The following is a 23967-nucleotide window of genomic DNA, read 5'->3' as shown; positions in this document are numbered from 1 at the left end:
TTCTTTTTTTTTTTTTTTTGTGATTCTTCATTTGCTGGTTGTTGGTGTTTTGTTTTTTTGTTTGTTTTTTTTATATACGATAGTTTATTTTTTTGGGGGGGGTAAGATTGGAACTTTTCTCTGAACGTCTTAACTCTTCCCTTTAAGGTGATCAAAGCAAGTTCTGATTCGGTGCTAATGAACACAAGTTGATTTTTTTGTTCCCAGAAGAACCGATTTCTGTTTCTAGGTGGCCGCTATTTTACTTCCATATTTATGTGCTGCATGAGTTTGTGCACAGTCATTCGACAGAAATAAATGACTTCTTATGGTTTTCTCCCTGGTGTGGAGCACAGTGATGGATTCCTCTAGAATTAGATTCTCCTCAAAACCATAGTGCATTTCATATTTAATTAACATACAGAGCATTTAGAGCAGGGGCTGTTCTCAGGGGAGACAGGAGTTTGAGGAGTGAGAACCAGAGAGTGTCTCTCTCCATCGAGAGGGACTAGTCGATTTTGTTATTGTTTCTGGGCTCATTTTGGTTGCATTCTAATGTGTGATTGTTTCAACAGATTAATAGATTTTTGAGGTGCTGAAACATAACAAAGGCAAAACCCTTCTGCCTTCATCATCTTAAACATCCAGGTTGAGATGCTCTGGCCTGTCCTTGTAGAAGTGTAGCACCCTTCCCTTGACCTTCCCCAGTGGTCCCCACTGATCACCTACCATCTCCTCCCTGCTCTCCCTTCTTGGATGAGCTAGCTGTCAAAGGTTTGGCTTCCCTCAAAATTTATTCTGTATGATTTTTTCCTTTAGCCTATGGCCATAGTTAATCATTTTCTTTACCCTAAAGCTCAGTGGGTAGAGAAAGTGACCCTATCCTTATATCTTGTCAATGATTGCGTAACAGACACACATTCATATAAAATGTGACCTAGAAAAATCCCACTTGGTTTCTGTTAACATTATTGGGCCTCAGTTTCCTCATCTGCATCATACTAATTAGATTTAGAGGAGATAAGAGTGAACATTAAAACTAAAGGAGGTGGTACCAATGGTATCATAACCCAATCTGATTGGCAGGTGTCCCAAAAGTGTGAATGAGGCTTTGCAAGCATTGGATACATAGAGGGAATAGCAAGTAAATTGCATTCATTTAAAAGTGTGAGTCATTTTTAGAGCTGGCGATCTCTAAGATAACACTTAGAGATTGTAACCCTAACACTACCCACAGTGACACTAGCACTTTGGGAACCTGAGTAGGTCAGTACCTGTCTGTGTCAGGATAGAAATGGGATCTTTCTTGCTCCTTGTACTGCTCTCTGACTTGTGCCCTCTGTAGCAAATCTTTACTACTAGGCACAGACTTTGGTCACAGATTTAGATTTTAAAGCAGGGTCGAGTCTCAGTAGAGCTGCTTACTACATGAGATTATATGGACAAGCTATTTAAACTAGTCCATCTTTGACCACTTTTCTTTAAGTGAGGCTGGTGGGTGATCGTTGCCCCACTGGGTGGTTGTGAATTCCCTGTGGCCTCAGCAGAGCCCTTCAGGTACAGCCTGACCCACAGCACTCAGCACATGATGATGATGATAACCGGCATCCTAAGCTAAGGGGGGCCTTTAGTTTTGTTCTTGAGTCCCCAACAAGTTTCCACATGCAAACATGTTTGATGAGATGGAATGAAATTTTACTCAATAAACTTGTTTGGGGTTTTGCTTTGAAATTTTGAGTTTTAGCTAAAAAAAGGTAAAAACAGGTTGGGTGAAAGAGATAAGGTTTCATGAGCTCAAATAGCCTCCCCTCCAGGTTCTTTTTTTCTCCTTGAACTTGCTCTTCTCACACAGGGGACAAATCAAGCTGCCTGAGAGGCATCAGCTCCATACTGAAAATTATTAGGGCTCTCAGGGTAAACCCAGTCCCTAGACCATCCCTGCGTTAGGTTTTTGTAAAGCCAGTTGCCTGCCCTGTTCTTTGGGTGGGGAGAGAAGAGTTGATACTTCTCCTGAGTCTACACAGTCAGAAATATCAATGCCCATGTTCCCCCAATAAAGTGACTTTACATTAATTTTTTTTTCTCATTAAATTTGTTCCAAAAGGATGTACTGGGTGTATACTATTTTTAATCCCCATTTTCCAAATGAGTAAACCAAGACCCAAAAAGGTGAGATGATTTTGCTAGTGGGAGACAGCTTGTAGCTACAGGGCATGGCTTCTCGGTTTGCTCTTACCCCCATTCCACCTGAGCCTAAAACAGAAATACAGTGGGGACAGGGAGGATGTTGGATGTTCGAGAGACTGAAGTGACAAAAGGGTCTCCATCTGACAGAGATGTCCTTACATCTGAATTTCCCTAACCCAGAGCTTGATGGGAGAATTTTCTCATTAAGGACAGGCTCACCATCCTTCTCTCCTTTCCATGGAGGTATTTTTATGAATGCAATGTTCGCAAAAGGAACTGTGTCTAAATGGAACATTTTTAAGTATATTTTAATGTATTCCCCCTTTTAGAAATGGAATCAGTATAGGTCCTTCTAGAGCCTTCTAGTTAATCTGTTTATCGCTTGCTTGTCTGTCTGTTTATACCTCATCTCACTCTACCGTTTGCCGCAGTTTATTGAAGTATGTATGATCTGGTACTAAAAGATAAATAAAAATAACCACAGGAATGAAGTGTAAATGAAAGCAACAACAGGGTAGGACAGATGTGAATCTGGTTGAGATCTGTACCCTTCTGAAATAGAATTCCGGAACTGGATGTGAAAACTGATCACAAGCAAGTAAATCCCCCTTTCTCGGTGACAAAACTGAAATATGCATTAGATTATTGACTTCCAGACAGGAAAACCCACTGCAGATCTTCCAGTGCAATTCGAAGGCTGTGAGCACAGCTGCCCAGGCCTTAGGCTCTGCTCCATGCCCAGTGTGCAGCACGTCCCCCTCCTCCACCCGAGGTTGAATGAACGAGGCTGAATGAAGGATGCAGTCAACCACTTGGTGAAGTCATCAACAGGAATGTGAGCTGGACCACCTTATTTTTGCATGTTATGTTTAATGTCAAGAAAGCACGTGGCTGGACTCCATGGAGGTCCTTCCAGCAACTTTTTAAGAAGAACATCAAGATAACCTGATTATTGTGAATTTCCACCTTAGTTTTTACATGTATAAAAGGAAGCGTTTTTGGTGAGCGTAGTTATAAAGTGATTACTAATCATAAATAACATTAAATAGTACACTGAAAGTATCAAAATAATAATTGCAAAATGCTGACATCTACGTGAGTGAAATTGACTTTAAACCCCAAAGATACAACTTCCCATGTCCTGCAGAGGCAGAACACAGATGTTCAGAGAAGTTTTCTCACAGTGAGACCTGAGTGCTCTGTGCTGGCTGAGGATTAGAGTCGACTGAGGGCTGTTGCCGGCGCAGCCGCCAGCAAGGGAGTGACTTTCCGAGATTCTGATTTGAATGATTGGGAAGCAGTCCTGGTCCTCAGTGTTTCATTTAAAAAAAAAAAAAAAAAACACTTTTATTAAAAAAACAAAAAACTTTCACCTGGGCAGTCTAGACTGGAGAGCTCTGCCTTATAGCCCACAGGCATTCCAGAACCAGCAAGTAGAATGAACTTGACTTCACCCCTCTCCTGTCTTGGGGCATCCTGGAAGCCATTTGTCAAGCCGGAAGACCAACTTCTCAGTCTGTGGGATTTTCTGGTAGATGTCCTTGAAGAATTTTTAAATATACATCAGAGACAGAAAGAAAAAGGGAGAAATTCAATATTCATAGTATTTGCTCCAAGAAGAGTCTAGCTATGAATGATATCATCCCTGAGTTTTGTGTAACAATAGTGATATAATGAGATTAAGAGGCCAAAGAGTAGCAATAAAACTTAAAGCCACTATTATGTGACGGGGACCGTTTACAATCGTGGCTTCAAGGTACAGGTGTCAGAAGTTCCCTTTTCCTTGATAGCTGGCTTCTCAGACCCCCTCCGGCTGTACAGACTGGCCACTATTTTGATTTGACTCTTAGAATTCAGCCATGGGTGATTTTTAGAAGAAAGAAAATTGCAAAGCGATGAGATTTAGCCCAAGAAGAGAAGTGAGGAGTGAAGACCATCTATGGCAATCCCCAGGACTGATTTAAATATCCTGCCGGCTGAGTCAGATCTAAAGTCTAGATGGTGGGGCTATGAAAACCACCTTAAAATAAAAACGAAGTCTGGGGATATAATAAAAAGAAAGAGCATGCCACTTGTCACTCCTTCATCTCCAGGCATTGCTAAGCGGGATATATTCATAATGATTTCTCTGAAACCTCGACTATATCAGACCCAAAGAGGAATCCAAACCCTCTCTTCTTTTGTCTCAAGAAGCTGAGGATTCAGAACAAGAGCTAGAGACACCCTACTGCTGATGGAGTGTCCCCACTGTGAGCGCCCCTGGAAGAACCTTAGAGAATGTGTAAGAGGTGGCGTCTTGAGCCACGTGACGGTCTTCCTATCTATCTCACCCCCAGGAGTAGCAGCGTGCCCACACCATACGCCCCAGTTTCCTCACCTCCAAAGCTGAGAGAAGTACTGGGCTGATAAAGATTAAATGAGTTACTGACCTTGATATGACTCTTAGCAACCTTCTGTCAGAGACAGTTGTACCATGAATGTTAGGCAGTAGCCCTTGGAGTTGATATTCCCAATGGGCAAGACAAATATAGCATTCTCCTTGGGATCCAGTAATTTACCATTTGATTTATTTTTTGTTAAAGCAGTAACCTCCCTTCTCCCATGAAGCCTTGCCTAGGAGAGGTGGGCTTGAGAACTTCAAGGGAGGGAGTGAACCTGCAGGAACCCTTTCTCAGCACGGTTTCCCAGCCTTTTCCACCATGAAAACATGTAACTGGAGTCAAGATTTCCTCTCTTCACCTGTTGCTTGGAACACAAGGAGGATGGTGTTCCCTTGAGCTGGTCAGCAGCCAGGCCTGGGTTCCAACGGAATGCCAGCATTACCAGACCACTCCCATAAAAATTCTGACTTAGGTGGTCAAGGTCAAAATTCAGAAATTTGGGTTTTTAACAAGCATTCCAGGTATATATATATATATATTTTTATCTTCAGGGAAGGTTGAGAAATCCTGGGGTAAGTAAGACCAATAGAACTTAGAAAGGAAGTTGGGGTGAAAGAATTGGTGAAGGTAGTATTATAGGCAGGCCTAGAAGGAAATATGGAAAGACCCACAGAGAGATGACCTTGAGTAAATCCACAGGAGGGGCTGAAATACGAGGGAGAGGTCAGCAATCAAATATGGAGAAAGTGATCTGATAGCTACTGGAGGCCAGCTTCCCTCCCAGAGTGAGATTTGGGGTTCACTGTCTCAGAAGGCATCAGTGAACTCCCTGGTACAGCTGCAAGTTCCCATGGCTGCATCTTGTGCAGCCCAGGGATGCCCTGGATGTTGGCATGGTAACCAGGTAGAAGCTGCAAAATGAGGCCATACTGGTAAGGGCTTCCGGGCTTCAGCTCCCCGCCACTCTGCGCTGGTGCCACAGTGCACACAGTAGCATGCCTTCAGAACATTCTTCAGACCCCACTCCAGATCAAGTAAGCCAGAGCCCCACTGGGAACACTCTCAACCTCTCCCTGGGACTCTAAGCAGCAGCCAAAGTGAGAGTCCTTCAGCCACCAGGTAGCTCTCAGAAGCAGCTGCACCTGAGTTACCTGTGAGTGCTTAGAAATTGCCAGCACCTGAGACCTATCTACAGAGACTCCCATTTAATCAGGCTCAGGTGTAGCCTGGTCACCAGACATTCTTAGAAGTGTTCTCATAACATGTGCAACCAGAGTGGAGAACTACCAACGAGACTTTATCCTCTATGACCAAGGAATAAACCAGTTTGCTTAAGTCCTTGGGTCTGGGTTGAGAGTGAAGAGAAACTAGGGTTGTCACAGGGAGGCAGACCCTGGCCCCACTCTGCAGAACACACACCTGCATTTCTCTGGTCATTTGACTTTCCCAGAACTTGTCTGGGGACAGCCGACTTCTCAGTGATATAGTTAAGCTTGGCCCATCTCTTTCTGATGGTTTGGGGTGAATGGTTTTATGGACAACCTCCATCACAGATAAACCATTTATGGGCCACCTCAAAAGGTCAAGGTGAGAGAAGCAGAACCATGCATAGCAACAGCAGAGCATAGTAGATACAGCTGCTGACGTGAAATCTGCCCTTGTAGCCGATCATCTGAGCCCCTCCAAGCCCTTCCATTGGTCACTCCATAATCAATTGATGAAAGCATAGTTTAGAGGGTGGACATCTCATAAACTGGCTTCATTGAGTCAGTGAGTTCTGCAGAGAGGCACATGTCCATCACTCTATGGTGACTTTCCTGGGATGTAATGGAATTGTTGTTGTGACTTTAAAACAAAACAAAATAGTATAACATTGAGGCATCCAGATGGTACCATTGAAATGTCAATAATTTTTTTGGTATATTTTTTTTGCAAGGTCCACAGCTCTTTTTTTTGTTTCTTTTGCTGAGACACAGTCTCACTACATTGCCCAGGCTAGACCTCAACTCCTGGGCTCAAGTGGTCCTCCCACCTCAGCCTCCAGAGTGGTCAGGAAGACAGGTGCACACCACTGTGCCAAGCCATGGCGTATTCTTTAAGTTTAATTTTTAATAATATCTTTATGCTTTAGGATTGATTTTATTTCATCATCAGAAATCACTTAAGCCAACTGTTTTGAAGAGAGTGAGTTATCAAAGGAGAAGTGACTTACTTTGTTTGAAAACTTCCTCGTGGGAATCATAAGAACACTGTGAGGGGGAAAAAAATCAAAAGATATAGGTTAGCCAAAGTGGAGGAAGAAGGAAGGAAGGAAGGAAGGAAGGAAGGAAGGAAGGAAGGGAGGGAGGGAGGGAGGGAAGGAGGGAAGGGAAGGTAATTCTTTTGGAGTATATAATGGGTAAAAGAAGAGTATTTTAAGAATACCACCATATTTCATAAAATTCTGGAACAAAATATAAAGAAAATTTCTGATTTTTTTTTTGCTAAAATTTGTAGGTTGCATTTTTGAAGGATTCTCCTGGAATCACCATTTTGAATCTGCATGGGGTGCCTCCAAATGGCTTTCCTCGTGTTTACAGCGTGGAGAGTTCCTTAGGGACCAGGCAGAAGAGAAACACAGCTTTCCAGCTCTTCTAGAATTAGGGACCATGAGTTGGATAGTGCTACCTAATGAACTAAACCCCTCCCTGCTGGGTATGTGAGTGCCCATTCCAAAGAGCCTACCCCTTTGGATAAACCAGCCGCCATGCTTGGTTATGGGAGTGCTCCTGTGAATTTTGTGTAAATAGAGGTCCTTCTAGATGCCCATCAAGGGCACCCTAAAAACATCGTGCCTGTTGTTAAGGGTGCCTGTGTCTTAATGTCCCTTAAGTCAAAGATGCGTAAGTGGAAACAAGTCTGCAACTAAAACACCTCCTTCGTTTTTTTAAAGACACAAATTGTATTGCTCCTCAGATAATCATGAGATTCAAAACAAAAAAAGAGCAAAAAGCCAATGAAATTAACTTTTGTTGTCTTAAAAGGGGGTGAGACATTAACTTAATTTTGACTTTTGTTATGTCAAAGAAATACCCTTCTCCAAGCCTGTGTAGTTTTTTATTTGTTTGTTTGCTTGTTGTTTTTTTTTTAAGTTTTATTGTTAGAGAATTTTCAGCTGAATGTTAAATTCTAGGGAATATTCAAATGGTAGCTCTGTTGATATTCTAGGGTGTGCCTCATGCAACAGTAAAACTTTCTTAAGATGTTTTAAGAAATGCTCAATCCTTAGATGGTTTTTGAACACAGAAACATTTGAACAAAACCAATCATATTAAAACCAACAAAAACTGCATTTATCTTGATTCCTCAGCCATATGCACAGTAAAAGGTAAGAAATGGGAACCTGGATATTGTCTACTTATGCTTTTGAGGCATTTAAGGCCCTAGTCAATCTCACCGGATCATTATAATCTTCCTGACGTATATGTTCTTATTTCTAAGGAAATAAACACCACCTCTGAATTAGAACATGTTTACACTGTGGAATTGTCACAGTTGGAAGCATCTTAAGAGAGTTTTATCATCTTTCTGGATTTGCTAAATCAAAGTAAAATAGCATTTTCCATTTTTGTTTTCTTTCCAATATTGCATCATTAAAAGTAATTTGGGAAGACAGGGCTTATCTCAATTGATGAGTTCTCTCATGTTCTTTATATAACAAGCCTAGTTTGGTGAGGAAATTATTACCCACGACCTGGCACCATATAACATTCTCTTCTAGAATGAGAGCATGTCTTTTTCTTTCCTTTTTTTTTAAAAAAAAAAAAAAAGAAAGAAAGAAAAATTCTGCTAGTCTACCATAATAATGAAGTCTGGAATTTGGTGATGATGCTAGCTAGCTGCAGTATACTCTTTTCCTAATAGAGAGCATATATATGTGTGTATGCACATATATATGTATATATTAATTGTAATCTCCTTTTAGCATAAACATCCACATAAGCACAGTTCCAGCTGCTCTGGCCTTAGAGCCCACCCTGGCATGACGTTTGGTAACACACAGTATTAATACTCTGACGCAACAGCTTGTACATGACCCACACTCTGACACCCCCATGAGCTGGTGTAAGAGGTCCCGCATGCCTGATCCACAGTCTTTCCAAGCTCTCGAGTCCGAGGTCCATTACATTCCCATGCAGCACCCTTCCCTGCCCGCCTCTGTCCACGTCGAACCAACTGGCAGAGAGCACATTTCCCCCTGAGCGAGCAGTATTGTGAATCTTATCTTCTCTTCCAGAAATCAGTTCGTCTTCGTTGCAGCAGATGAAATTTCTTGTAACACCTCTGCAGGTAAAAAAAACATTGCTACTTCTTGATGCATCCATCCAAGTCTCAATATCCTTTATTTCCCCCCTTCTTCACATGCTGCAGTTGGTCACTCTAGAAAAGTTTAGTGAAAGAAAGAAAGAAAGATCATAGACCTTTGGAGTATAGCTGAAGCCTGCAGGCTCTGCCATCTAAAAAGACATTACTTATTTTGCTAACGTTGATGCTTTTATTTCTGATTTTAAGAATACATGGTCCAGAAAAAAATAAGACTATGTTGAATGAATCTACATTAAAACCTCACGGTGTAATCAGTATTCTTATGGTGAAATACTGATCAGGGGAGATTAGGGACAGAGACTTGTGACTTCCATGTTTTTTTTTAATGCATTATATCTGGGTTCACAGAGACTGAAATGTGAATTATTTGGGATCTTTGAAGAATATCATAGGCCCTAACAGGCTGCATCTATGAAGCCAGAGGCATTGAGAAGTGTAATTATCTTTGTCTTATAAGAAGGGGATCTTCATTCTATTAGCTGAAGATCCTCCATTTCCTTTCCTTCAAAACATACCTCAAGTAGCAGGACTTAGACAAAGGTTTTTGGGGTTTGCAGTCAGCACACTGACCAATGAAACTGCATAGTTGCATGACATGTCCATCCAAATGACACCTGTCTTTTTGTTTTGATGTGGTTTAGAACGATCCATTTGTACTTTTGTTAGCATGGAATTACTTGATTAAATGCCAAGATAGGTGAGTGTCTTAACTAATACCAGATTTCTTTTTTTTTCTTTTTCTTTCTTTTTTTTTTGTTTCCTTTTTCTTTTTTGGTTTTAAGGCCTAAATTATAACCAAAATAATTACTAGGAAATCTTGCCAGTGTGTTGCTCTTGGCCAACGAGGGAGGACCTAACAGCTCATCCATTGCTGGCTGAGCATGCCAGGACCTTCAAAAGCAGACATTAAGCCCAAGCTTACAAATAGACCCTCATCTGTTACCAGCCACCGTTGTCAATGAAGCAGTAAAAAAGCTTGCTTGCTAATGCTCCTCTCCCTATTTGGAGTCTTTGGTGAGAGTGAATGAGAGGAAGGACAGGGTTAGGAAAATGCCCCTGGCCCTCTCTGTCCCCACAGGCAGGACCACCCCCAAACTCTGCATCATTTCACTTAAAGAGTTGGTCTCAGCACATTTAATGGTGTGAAGTCTGACCCCTCAAGTTCCAAAGGTTTGCATGCTGATTTTTTTAAAGCAATTTGCTGACTCCATTTGTACGAAATCCCTTTGACAATGACCTTGCTGTTTCCCCACTTCCATCCCCAGCCTTAAAGAAGCCTCCGCTTCTCCCTGTGAGAGGTGGTGACATCCTAGCACTCCACTAACACCTCACAGCATCAGGTCACTTGTAATTGGCCCTTCTCGGGGTGGCAGGGGAGTGTTCCTGGACTGCCAGAATAGTCTGAGGTTCAGAGCCTTGAAAGAGGGGCACACACAACTCAGGGGAAGGTGCAGGCCAGAAGTCGGGGTGCTCTGTGGACGGGCTGGGTTCTAGAGCTTCTGACTTCCCTGTGAAACTCTGTGCAGGCTGCAGGGTGTCTTAGACTATATTTTGACACCAGAGACCCAACACTGAAATGTCACAACCTAAAATATAGAACCTGCTTTCATCCCACCACTTAACAAACCCTGCCATGTCAGCAAGTGACCCACACATCAGATTCCCAAAAGGAGCGACGGCTGTGAACATGTGTATGAGGACAGCAGGTGTTTGGGCCCACCTTATTTAATTCCAAATGGCCGCTCAGTGTATTCTTAATGAATTGCTATTGATCACATTTCAAATTGATAGAGAGATCCCTCGCCCTCTGATGGTCACATTAATAGTATGTCGTGGCTTCAGAAGGTTCCATTGGAACTCTGAATTTTGAATCGAGCTTGAAAACGGAGACACCCATCTCACCCCAGTCCACAGTGGGAAAGAGGCGTCAGCCCTGCAGTGAAGTGAGGGTCTTCCAGGGCTTCCTCCTCTCTGTGCTGGAACCCAGCCCACCCACACTGCACACAGCACCCCTGCCAGGATCTCGCCTCCTGGTGCGAACACCCCACGAGGGGCAGGCCGTTGCATCCTGATATCGGCAAACACCAGGGTTTGGCTAAAGTCAAGGTGTCTCTTTTTATGTGGAGAAAGAAATCGACACAATGCTTAAAATCTGTGGGGGGAGGCATGCTGGATTTTATGCCCCGAGAGTCTTATGAAGATGTGCTCTTGCAGCAACACTGCCATCAGAGCAGCCCAGACAGTCCTGTTGTGACTCAGGGTAAAGACGGGGAGATGAAAACCATTAGGCAGGAGCCATGACAGCACCCAAGGCTTTCTTTAAGTTCCCCAAGGCAAAGTGACAGTTCTTACTGGAGACTTTTGCAAAGTATGCCAAAATGCCCATTTTGCTTTGGTTGGCCATGTAGAATAAACGCTTTTCCTTAGCATTTGTGGATTGTGAGACTGTGTTTACAGGGACACTGGTTTTCTAAGTCAGTGCTGCAACAATGGTATTGCTTGTTTTGCTTTATTTTGTGATAAAGGGCACCACTGGGCACTGTCCCTTTAAGAGCAGGGCAGAAGAGTACCTGTTTTGTGGCATCAAGAGTCTCCAGGACTTAGATTCTGCAGGAGATGGCAAAGGGACAGATGATTTTCCCGTCTTCTTAGACTCCAAGTCTCCCTGCCTCTTGGTTTACTAGAACTTTTCCAGGCTGGGCTGGTGGCTGAAGCAGAGTGGTCAGGTCCTGCATGAGAAAGGAGATTGAAAAGGAAATTACTGTTTTGGATGAGAGGCTGGAAATTCACCGGAGTCCATCATAACCTATGGAGCCAATGTTGTGTGCGAGGAATTGTGCTGAGCTCTGAGGTCACAGCCTTACATAAGTCAGGAGAAGACCCCAGGGAAAGAACCTCCCTTCTCCTAGAGAGCAGATCCCAGCATGCATCTGAACGAGCACAGGGTTCGCTTGTCCGTGAAGCTATACAGGGTCAATGAGCCACACAGCGGGGGAGAGCCAGAACCTGCAGTGGAAGGCAATGTCAGGTTCAGATCTGAGAAGGCGTCTCTGAGGACCGACATTGGAGCAGGGACCCGGGTGAAGGCACGAGCCAGGTCAACAGTTGCAAAGTTGAGAGTGATTCAGGTTGACCTGGCAGCGAGTGCAGAGGCCCTGGGTTTGAGGCGTGCTTGAGAGGTCCACGCAGTGAGGCTGTAACATGTGAGTACAAGTGTTTTAGAGATGGTATCCGAGGGTTAGCCAGGGCTCAGAGCAGGTGGATCTTGGCACCCACGAACGTGTTTGAAGTTTTACTTCAAGTGTCATGGGAGGGCTTTGGAGGGCCACACTGCATCTGACTTAGATTTTTAATTGGTTGGTTAGATGCTTTGTGGAGAGCAGACGGCCATATGGTCAGAGCAGAAGGGAGGGAGGCTCTTGCAGCTGTCCAGAGAGGAGCCACAAGAGCCGGGGAGGGCACCATGGCTGTGTAATTCGGGAAGTGGTTTCCTGGATTTTGATGGGAGAACAGATAGAACATGCTGGAAGGTTGGCAGTTGCAGTCTGCGTTAGGTGTCCATGCTCCCTCTTCTCTGAGGCCACATGAGTGACTTCCTAGTGTGCCAAGGCTTTAGTCACAGTGGGGAGTGAGTCCCTGCCCCCTGCAGTCATGGTCCCCGCCCAGGCTTGACTGAATCCTCAGGGTGTGGCAAGAACGTGCTGTTGTTTGCTGAGCGAATTCCACACTGGCAGGTGTGACACGTTCGGCACGTGCATGCTTGTGCACACGTGTGCACGAGCAGATGGATGTGTGCGTGTGTGTAAAGACAGAGTCTCAGGACAGACCGCGGAGCTGGATGGTAGCATCATCCTGGTTTTGAAGACCAAGAAAGAAAAGGAAAGGCTCAGACCCAGAGTCTGAACCAGCCCAGAGCCACCCTAGAGGCCTTCAGGAGCCAAAGCTCATTCACAGGGTCACCCTGGCCCTACTGCCCCTCTATCCTGACCTTCCTTGACTTTCTGCTTCCAGGTGGGGTACCCCTTTCTCCTGCTGTGCTCTCTTTCCTCTAGAAAAGTATCATCTTTTCCCTGGAAGGCACTTTTGCTAACAGTTTGAGGAAGCCCACGGGCACTGGAGGGTGTTTGCTTAACTGGACCTGTCCCCGTTGGGCAGCAGGTGTAGGCCAATTGCTCCTCTGTCCAGGGCAGGGTCTTCTTTAGGTGCAGGGTTTGGCCTAGGTCAGATGCCAGGCCAGAGAGCCTGATGTGCATAACAGGGACAGAGGGTTGAACAGGTGCGGTGTGCTCCAGGTCAGCCTACCAAACACATTTGTTGTTGTTGTTGGGAATCCATGGCTGAACATCAATTACCCTAAAACTACCAGACAATTTGAGCTAGTCAGTTTTGCCAGTCCCAGGTAGGAGGTTCCCAGCTGGGATGGTGTGTGTGTGTGTGTGTGTGTGTGTGTGTGTGTGTGTGTGTGTTGAGTATAGGTGGAGGCTGGGGCTCTCTCCAGTAGCAAGACCAGAACCCCATATCGTGGTGGCACAAGAAGCAAACCTGAGACACAGTCCCAGTTCCCAGTTAACACAAGACAGAGCCCCGTGGTGTAAGGGTAGGCAGCTGTGAACACCTCTGCAAAAGCTGCTGAAACTGTCCCCTATGGGGAGCTCACTCAACTGTCCCCTGTGGGGCAAGGTTTACTAAATAGTAAAAGCAGTATCTGTCAAGTTCAGGAGCCTAGGGGGGTGTGCGGCCTCTTCCGTCCATCTATCTCCCCTGAACGTGCACACACACGCACGCGATTGCAACAAAACTTCAAGATAACATTGAGAAGAGATTTCCAAATTGGCCATTCCTCTCATTGACCCTTCAGCAAGTCCCATCTGTCTTCCCTGCATTTGGGTGATTTGCTTATTCAGCAAAGTTGTCATTCAGCAAATTGATTTGTGGTTAATTGGTCTGTTTCCAATGAAGTGTGGGGTTTCTTGCTAGGGGAAGTACTGGGTGCCACCAGAGCATACAAGCAAAGAAACTCTGCAAAAGGGATGATTGCATTTATTATAAGCTTACTGTGTACAGCACTGTTCTGAGATTGTTGTATGCAAGAATATAAGAGTAAAATGTCCTCATCAGTTTATTTGTAAAAACTAAAGACATCTAGACTGCCCTGAATTAGCCTGAATAGGAGAATGGTGTATCAGTGCAAAATTAATAAAAATATAAAATAGTAGTCATCAAATTTTGGAGGAGTGGCTGAAAATTAATGCAAAACTTATTGCAAATGCAGAGTCCATTCCATACCCCCAGATTCCCGAATCTGGAGAAGGTGCCTGAAATTCTGCCCTCTGACAATTTCCCCAGAGAATGCCGTAGAGGAGTGTGCAGATCACACCTTGGGAAACACTAGTGCTCAGTGGAATCTTTCTATTCAACAGAAAGCAGGTGGGAAGGTTTTCCAGACTATTCTGATGACCTCCAATGACACGAGGCACTGAACTCTTGAAATGGGCTGGGCCACCGTGCCATGGGTTATACGTGTAAAACATATTGGATTTCCAAAACTTAGCATTCAAAAGCTAGGTGAAATATTTCATTGATAATTGTATGTGAATCACACATTGAAATGATGATAGTTGGATTATATCAAGATAAATAAAAATATAAAAATAAATTTTACCTGTTTCTTTTTACTTTTCTAAATATGGCTACTGTGAACATTAAAAAATGACACACGGGGCTCACATCGGTGGCTTTCATTCTATTTCTGTGGGACAGTCCACTTCCAGAGTCATGTTTTCATTCACTGACAGTGTGTTCCTTTGTTTTAATTTTGCCTCCAAGTAAGAGTGTGAGTGTGAGTGTTTGAGTGTGTGTGTGTGTGTGTGTGTGTGCACGCACATGCATGCTATGGAAGGGGATATTCCTTCTTGGGGATCCGCGTCCAGACCTACTTCTTTCATGCTTGTCATCTCTCAGGATCTTTGATCTGTTTGCGTGGGGCACTGGGGGTCCAGGACGGTCCATGGTCAATGCGGCCTGGAGTGGAGCATACACACTCCAGGGGCTCTACTGCAGTGTCTGGTCATCACACGTGCAGGAGAGCTACAGAAGTCTCAGTCCCAATCCTCCGTCACTAACACTTGTTCAGTTACTAAGTAGCCAGTGATCAGTAACCAGCACCTCACCCTCAGGGCAGCCTCACCCCGTCAGGATGCACGTTGGCTTCTGCGTTCCCGGCTGGAGAGAGAGACACTGCTTTCCGAGGTTATTCAGCACGGAAGCAGCAGAGGCAGATTTGACTCTGTGAATTCTGACCCTGAGGAATCCTTAGCTACTGCTGCTCAACCCTGCTGGTCTGCAGGGGTATTAAAGAGCTCACCAAAGATGCAAACCCCTTTGTGATCCCCCATGTGGTTTAAACGGCCACTAGGGTGCCATGGTGATTTCAGAGCATGATGGGAAATTCCTACTGATTTTGGTACCGCAGCAGTTGACATGCAGAAAGTAAAACAGGATTTCTAAGAGGAGTATGGTCTTGAGTTTGTCTTAAAGAGTGCACCACCGTAAAGTGGCTCCGTTACTGGAGGAGGCATGGCGGAGTGGGTGGATTGTATGGCCAAGAGTGGGACTGATTGGTGCCTTCAGTCCCAGAAGTGACTGCTGCCTCTCTACTTTGATGAACCCACAGTCAAGGCTCTTAACCCCAAATCCGCTCCCTTGGAATTCATATTTGGAAGAGGCTTTGAGAGGGCAGAGACAGAGTGATGCTATCTGATTGCCATGAATGTAAGATCTCCTTCTTTTTGATTCTGTAGATGCTGGATATACGTGTGCTTTTATGTACCTATGGTTCAGATGTGTGACAGGGGCCCGTGTGCAAAAACGAATTCTCTGGCTTCCAGGTAGATGCTAACAAGCTCAGAAGGCACTTTCCCTCCTGTTTCTGGGTAGAAAAATCATGACTGAAAGCTGTGCTGAGTGGTTCCTGAAGGTGATGCCTTTCGAGCCTTGCTAAGGAAGTGAGCAGTAGAATTCAGAAAGAGCCGTGCAGAGATGAATGGAGAGATTCTCTCACCTCCGCTTGTGTATTTTCCAGGGGTTCTGCTGCATTTGGAGGTGTTTCCTAGGTGTTTTGGGTTATGGGACTGTGTATCTTGAGAAGCTTTTAGAACACAAGGGCTTGGTTTCCTCCTTGTCTGTAAAGGTTGAAGTCACTGGAACCAGGAGGAGGCTGCAGCAGGCACAGAGGAGCACTCCTCGTGGGTGCCTTCCCTGAGCTGAGCTGACCAACTGACATGTGAGGCCGAGGCTTCAGCTGGCCCTGCATGAGAAGCTGAACAGCCCCCCACCCTGCTGACCATCGCACCCCAACATCACTCCCTGTCCACCCAAGCAGTTCTCACCTTAATACTTTTGGGAGGGTCTTTTCCCTGTTATAGAAAACCAGGATGTGTGGCTGGGGGTTCTGGAAAATTCTCTCCAGTCTTCCTGCAGGGTCAAAGCAGGCTGATGGTCAGCAGCTCCTCTGCATGGGGGATGAAGATTGACCATGGTCCCTGGAAGATCTGCCCACAGTCTTGGCCATTAGTACCCCCAGCATCTTGTCAAACTGGTCACACTATAGGCTCACTATAGTCTGCCTATAGTCTCCCAGACCTTAAAGCCTTAAAGTCTGGGATTTGGTAGATATCCATTTGTACAGGGATGAGGGGATGACCCTTCATTTCAGCAATATACCCAGAGGCCCTGAGCCAGGGATTTGAAAGACCTTCCGTGGAAGCCCATGTTCTGAGCCACACCTCTTCAACCTTCAGAGTGAGGGGTTTGTTTTGTTGGTTTGTTGTCATCCTGGATTCAGAGAAACCCCCTGAGCCAAAGGGCCCTGTTAGATGCTGTGGTCATGAAATGGCCAGGGCACTTGTCAGAAGCCATGGGCCTTTGCGGGAGGCTGGGGTTTCTGTGCTGTGTGGCTGCACGGAGGCTCAGTGATGAGTACAGATGTGGCCTGTGGTGGCTGGATCAGGGGCAGAAGCCGTGAGGTCATCAAGGACAGTGGGAGTGGGAAAGCCACGGGTCCGCTGCCTGGTCTTCTCAGTCCTCTCCCTGGCTGCTGCTCCCTGCCGTCTCTAGCCACTGGGAATTGTCAAGAGTGTCTGACCCAACACAAGAAGGTGTGGCCGGGGCCACACATTCCTGCCATGTCACCTGTGGATGGGGGAAGCCACAACTCAGCAGGGAATTATACCAGCAGTGACACAAGCCGGAGGGTTTTCCTTCAGCAGTCACTTGGTTTTCATTGGGAAAGGTCCCCAAATCCCCCCAAATGAGGGTAGTAGGATGGTTATCCAGATGGGTTGGGAATCACTTCCTCTTAGGCACAAATAGCTTGTGATGTTTCCCTTCTCCCTGGTGCCACAGAGAGCCCCAACCAGGCTGGACACTGGGCCCAGTCAAGGGGCCTTGTTAAGAGAAATCAAAGAGAACATCCCTAGCTAAACCTTGGATCTCTGAACAGCAGGTGTTAGAAACCCTGGGCTCCCGTGTGGTCAGTGTGGTGGTTGCATGGATTCTGTCTCCTACACACTTTATGGTCTAGAGAGAAAAAGTAGGGCAAGCCACGCATGGTGGCTCATGCCTGTAATCCCAGCAACTCAGGAGGCTGAGGCAGGAGGATTGCAAGTCTGAGGCCAGCCTGGGCAGGTGGGGATGTAGGGCTCAGTGCTAGAGCATCCCTTGGCAGACAAAGGAAAAAAAAAGGAAAAGAGAGGCATGGAGACTTTCTAGACCCCCTCTGGGAGGCACCCCACTTTGAATGCACACCCCGCAGCCCTTCCTGTGTGGGAGGCCGGAGGCCTGCCTGCCCTCTTGATGCAAGAGGGATGTCAACACTACCTTGTGACCTTCGTCTGAGGGGTGAGCATATTTTGTCCATCTTTCTGCCCCCTGTGGATCCCCCCAGTAGTCTCCAGGACAGGAGTCACGGGGAGGTCATGCTAAGGGTGTTCCCTTAGTATTGAAGGATGGGGTGGAATTGATACCCTCTTCTTGGAAGCAAACCATGGGGCTGCCCAAACCCTAGAGAGGGACACCAGCCCAGGCCCGTTGTGTCTCAGCGGCACCCAGCTCGTCTGAACTCCCTGTTGAAAGCGTTAATAACGAGCGGTATTTACACTTCTCGGTGGAGCTGACAAAGCACTTCAACAAACAAGGTTCATATTTCCCACTCAAGAGGCAGCAGGCTCATTCATTTCACTCCAGCATAACCTCGAGTTCAAGTGCAGCAATTTGAACTACATCTGTAACTCATAAATTAGATAGACCTCCCCTCCAGTGTGATTGCCAGGGCTGCGCGCAGGCACGCTAGGCAGAGCCTCTCAGGTCCCCGGAAGAGCCAGCCTCAGGGCGGGAGTGAGGAGCCTGGCAGCACCGTTGCCAGTGTCTGTGGGGGCTTTCAAACGCACCTGGTTTCTATTCCTGCACTTTCTCTGAATTGGGCAGGGCTCAGGCAGGGAAGGGTCATTTCACCAGGGAGGTGGCCGGGGCTGGGCAGGGGAGTGAGGACATGGAGCAGCCTGCGTGCAACCTGTTCTGGCCCGGCCCACGGCTCTCCCTGGGGCCCCGGCTTGCCCCCTGGTTTTAACATGTTTGGGAGCTCAGAGGAGAGGGGTCCTCCCCTGTGGCAAGGGGCTGACAGCTGTGGAGGCCCAGCCAGCAGAGCAGTCGTCTTGGATTTCCTTGTTTGGTTTTCCCCTAAAGGGTTTTGATGAACTCTTCTTGGCCAGTGAGCTCTCGGGGATGATGTAAAGTTCCGTGTTCTGTGTTTCTAGAGACCCCAGAAACCTTTCTTCTGTAGATCTTCAAGGGTTTTGAATGTCTGGGAGCCACTGACTTAGAACCTTCAGAAAGCCTATTGCAAAGAACCTTCCTACTGATAGAAGATCCTGACCCATCCCACAGAGAGGAGCTTCCACAAGGGCGCCTGATAGGTCCCACCGGTAGATCCCACTGGTAGGATCTCCTGATAGATCCTGGTAGGATCTCCTGATGGATCTCACTGATAGAATCATCTGATGGATCGCAATGGTGGAACCTCCTGTTAGATCCCCTGGATGGAACTGTGGCCATGGTTCAAGTGTCTCCAAGGCCCTCTTCCCTCCTCTCCACCTGCATGGCCCCTTTCCTCCTTCACTGAAGAGTAGACTCATGGGGCCCCAGTCTCACAGAGCCCCCCTGGCAGGAGGGAGGAAGGTCAACATTCAGAGAGAGAAAAGAAGTGACGAGGGATTTGCTGAATGTCACCAGGGACTAGGAAGAAGGTTGAAAAGTGTCCTTAAGAGGGAGTGGTCAGAGAAAGAGGCATGGCTCTGAGGAGGGGACGTTAGATCTGGGACATGGAGGTTGAAAAGAAGCAGCTGAGGTGGAAGGTGAGCAGGTGTCAAGGCCGGCTGTCCACGTGCGCAAGGACTGTTGATGGGGCCAGTGTGCCTGAGCACTGGACGCACAGAGGGAAGAAAACGGGGAGAGAGGGACGGGGGATCACCCAGGTTCAGATGCTCTTCTAGGGTCAACTGAACACCGTTTGAGAGTTTTATGCAGAGAGCTGATAGTGGATTTATGTAGATTTCTGTTTAATTAGAAATGGATGGATGGGTCAAAGGCTGGATGGGCAGTCCCATAGATCTGAGAGATTTAGTACATAATAAATGTAAATGGCTGTTGGTTGGAAGGGGCCCGAACTGGCCAAAGGTTCTTGAGTTGGTTTTGATGGCCAACTAGTTAGAGTGCATGGAGTGCCCTGGACACTTCCAAGATTCTATCTGAAATCACTGATGGATGGGCAGAGGGAGAGCAGAGCTGGCCACTTTGCATGGAGATGACCCCATCAGGAGACATTCTTCCCTGATTCCTGGAGAGATCCTGGGAATTTCTGCTCTCCCTCTTCACTGTGCTTAGCCCGTGCTGCGGACATCAGGTTGCTGAGGGACCTGGCACATCTGCTGCAGAAGCAGAGCCCGCGTGCCCATCTTCCCTAATAACCTCGTGTCTAAATTGTCGTGTCCCACAAGGGCGTGTTTAGAAATTAGCATTTGAAAAGAAGCCTCCTTGCTTTCAACTTGAGCTGACATGGTCCCTTTTCCTCTGTGGAAATGAAATTTATTAATCATAATAAAACCATCGGATTCTGAAGGTAGAGGTCACCCCGAGGAGACAAGGAGCCCTACTCATTTGCGAGGAATAGTTCAGCGCTGCTGTATTTTCTTCTGCCTCGGAAGCGCATACTGCCAAATTGTTACCTTGGGTTTTCTGCAAAGGTTGAAATGATGCCCAGAATTAGAGTCCAATAAGGATTCACCATTCAAGTACGCAGAAGGAGAAGATAGGGCCTGCATCCTCATTAAGTACATCCACCCTGCCGATATGGCGTCTCCTAAGAACGTGGAAATTTCTGCCACAGTAAGACCATTCTCCAAATTTAAATCTTCATAATAACAATTGTCTTGGATTTGTATCTTCCCACGGCATCTTGGCATCCCTTGATAAATCCCCAGGGGTTTTTATTTTTGCCTTTGTAGTTCACATTCTGTTTGTGTCACCAACTTTGCCAGACACAAAGGACACCAAAAATAATCCCATTCAGAGGACTTTTTGTAGAGCCATGGCAGACTGTTTTCTCAGAAGGGAAGGTCAATGCCGCAGTTATACATGATTTCCTTGTACCCTTCTTATGTCTCCTTGGTTAGTGGGTGGAGGCCCAGGTCTCCTGAGTGGCCACTGTGAATATCTGAGTTCTTTGAGAACCTCCACCCTTCTCTTTTTTTTTAATATTTATTTTTCAGTTGTCGTTGGACACCTTACCTTTATGTTATTTATTTTGATGTGGTGCTAAGGATGGAACCCAGGGCCTCACACTTGCTAGGCGAGTGCTCTACTGCTGAGCCACCACCCCAGCCCTAACCCTGTGCCTGGCTTTCATCTACCCTTCCTCATAGAGAGCAGGAGAGATTGGATGAAAGGCTGTTTTTAGTGGGGACAGATGGGAGGCTGGGGAGTTGGAACAGGCAAGTGTGAACTGGTAGAACCCATCTTCCCATGGGATCCAAGTCTGCGCTTGGGAAGGTGCCCTGCCCAGCTTCCCTCCCCTTCCCCTGCCCCGGGGTCTGAGCAGCCAGGTCAGACCCTCCAGCACTTTCCCTGGCAGGAGGAGGGACCAAGAGCCTGGGAAAGGCAGGACTGAAACCCAGACCTTCCCACCCCCAGCCCTCGGCTCTCCCCAGGCCTTGAGTGGCCTCCTCGCTCTAACCAGCTAGTAAGAAAGAGGTTAGAAGGAAAATGGAGAAAGCCAGAGAAGGGGAAGATGAAGTAGGCGCCCACTGGACATCATGGGCGTAAGGTGGGCGGTGTGGACAGTGCTCTGCTCCCTGCCTTCATTAAAATAATAAAAAAAAAGTCAAACGTTGAAAACCCACTGAGATCCCACTCGGTGCCTGGCTTTCGGGTGCCCAGCTGCTGCGAGAGATGGCTGCCAATGGAGTAGCACCCTCCCTGCTCCAGCAGACTGCTCTCTGCCCCAGGGAGCCACTCACGGAAGCCCTCCTAATGCTTCCCTAAGGAGCCGACCCACCGGCCACACCCATAGGATCCAGTCCGAGCCGGAATCCAGCTCTGGCCACGTCCTCTTTCTCTTTTACTCCTGGCTGTGACTTGCTGCCTGCCTCCTGCCCTCCTCTTGAGAGCACCGTCTCCTTAAATCGCTTGCACAAGTCTCCATGTTGGACTCCAGGCACCTCGCCTAAGAGCAAGTCTCAGCTTTGATTGGCACTGAAATGGCCCCACTCAAAGTACTCCAAGAAGCTAAGTGGCAGGTCAAACCATGAGGGCGTGTGAGGTTGGACAAGAGGCAGCGAGATGCCCTGGGACTCAAGGGTCGGCTCTGATTCTGTCTGGCTGTGTGACCTAGAGCAAGTGAAGGAAGCTCTCTGACCTAGTCTCTGATTTACGGCAGGGTTTCATTCTAGGCCCTTAGCAGGCACCCGCCACCTCTGGTTCCATCTCCTCTTTGTTTTTATTTTAAAGCCTCTTCTAGAAGCTACAGCTGCAGAGGAAGAAAGAGGGGAGAAGTAGAAAAACTGAAAGATGAGCCTAAGATACATTGTTTCAAATGCCTTTCTCCCCAGAACCTGGCCAGTGATGGACAGGTGGCACAGGAGGTGATAAGGTCAAAGTCAAGTCAGATGCTAATTCCTGAACGAAGTGGGGTGATGGATGCGTCTGTCCCATCCTGAGACATTGGACGCTAACTGTGCCAACAGCGTCACTTCACCCTTCTGATCCACCCTCTCTGGTTTGATTGGTGACAGGAAAGTTGGGGACATTGGGCTTCTTAAATCTGCTCCTTTGAGTTGTTTCTTCTTGCCTGCCTCCGTCTCTGGGGCAGCTATGACAGCCATGTAGGACAGGTATCATAGTGGGAGGACATATGTGTATGTGTGTACAGCCAACCACACACCACATAACAGCACTTCAGTCTGTGACAGACCACATACCCGTCAACAGTCATATACGATCATACCACCTGAGCTGGACATGGTGGTGCACACCCATAATCCCAGCTACTTTGGAAGATGAGGCAGGAGGATCACAAGTTCAAGACCGTGTCTCAAAATGAGATTAATAATAGGTGAGGTGGCTGGATGTGGCTCAGAGGTAGAGCACTTGCCTAGCGTGCATGAGGTCCTGGGTTCAATCCCTGCCACAGGAAAAACAGTAGAAAGACTGTATACCACATGGTGACCTCAAGGTCAAGTTCGTTGGTATGTACAGTACACTGTACGATGTTCCAGCAACAAGACCACCTAACAATGCATTTCTCAGAAACTGTTCCATCATTAAGCAGTGCCTGACTAGGTATATGGGACATGTCAGGGTGACCCGCTATGTTCGGTGGACCAAAGAGTGCATTGAGCACAGATAGCTTTGTCCGTTAACGCGGCAGATAGAATTTTTCTTGCCTTAAGAGGAGTAGGACCCCCGCACACTGCCTTGGTATTTCGTGTTTTGTGATTGGCATCATCGCTTTGTGATTGCACGTGACGGACCAGTCTCCACCTGTTTTCCTTGCAGTTACGGACGAGTTTATGCTGCCGACCCCTACCACCACACACTTGCTCCAGCCCCCACCTACGGCGTTGGTGCCATGGTGAGTACCGGCTCCTCCTTGTCCTCATTTCTTCCTGCCTCCCTTCCCTCCCCCAGCTGGGACCTTCGTCTGAGTTGACGGTTGACGTCCTCTCACTTTCCCTTAATTGAATTTGTCTCTTGTGCTAACAGCAGCTAAAATGCCACATTAATCCTCCCGGTAAACTTGATAAATGTCTTAATTTCTTGGCAATGTAGTGCATGTAAGTTATTATATTTCTAATTTTGCAAGTCTCACCTAGCGGAGCACTTACCTTAATGGAATAATTAGTCATTTTGATAATTAAATCCATCACTAACGGAATGCAGTGTCAATGCAGAACTTTTTTTTTTCTTTTTTTTTTCCCTCCCTTGCTGCTCATTCACATAGCCCCAAGGTTCCAGCCCCAGCACAGACTTCAGAGGAGCTAAGCTGCACACTTCCAGGCCTCTGCTGTCAGGCAGCTGAGCATCTGCCTGCCTCTCCTCCCCTTTTCCAATTCATGTTTAAAGTCATAGTCGCCCAGGAAAGAAAATAGACAGAGGGGCACACTTTGTGTGTGTGCCTAGTACATAAGAAATTAGAAGGAATCAGCTGGGTTTGGGGGTTGTCTTTTGTTTTTGGTGGGGGGGTCTGGGTTTTTGTTTGGGGAAGGGTAAGGGGGAGGGCAAAAGTGGGAGGTGAGGGTGGGTGAATTTGCCTGTACTTGTTCAAACTTCTATGCACTAAAACTCTTGAGTACAGTCGAGACGTGCCCATCACGTGAGAGCGTATGCAATCATTACAAAGCTTTGGCATGCAGTTTTCTGCTTGGATCAAGAATATCAGTCCTTATCCTAAAAATAAATTCCCATAGGCATTCATTGGAATCGCCAGTACTTTTAGAAAAATGGT

The 23967-nt window shown here is 46.6% G+C and overlaps 1 protein-coding gene across 34 annotated transcripts in view; it reads left to right on the top strand.

The window, feature by feature from the left end:
• Window positions 1-23967, top strand: part of Rbfox1 (RNA binding fox-1 homolog 1) — a 1613147-nt gene that overhangs the window by 1586639 nt on the left and 2541 nt on the right. For 6 of the 34 annotated variants that reach the window (XM_048790124.1, XM_048790123.1, XM_048790125.1 and 3 more), the window contains 3 exons: window positions 8824-8876; window positions 23019-23094; window positions 23464-23696. In XM_048790124.1, the coding sequence (XP_048646081.1) occupies window positions 8824-8876; window positions 23019-23094; window positions 23464-23611 (277 nt within the window). In that variant the 3' untranslated portion in view covers window positions 23612-23696. Of the gene's footprint in view, window positions 1-8823; window positions 8877-9694; window positions 13503-23018; window positions 23095-23463; window positions 23751-23967 lie in introns of those variants that run through there. The other 28 variants (XM_048790118.1, XM_048790117.1, XM_048790111.1 and 25 more) reach the window with 10 other exon arrangements.

This window comes from Marmota marmota, unplaced genomic scaffold, assembly GCF_001458135.2.
Source record: "Marmota marmota marmota unplaced genomic scaffold, marMar, whole genome shotgun sequence".
Taxonomy (NCBI): domain Eukaryota; kingdom Metazoa; phylum Chordata; class Mammalia; order Rodentia; family Sciuridae; genus Marmota; species Marmota marmota.
The sequence above is the reverse complement of the archived record's forward strand: the minus strand, read 5'-3'. Positions and strand labels throughout refer to the sequence as shown.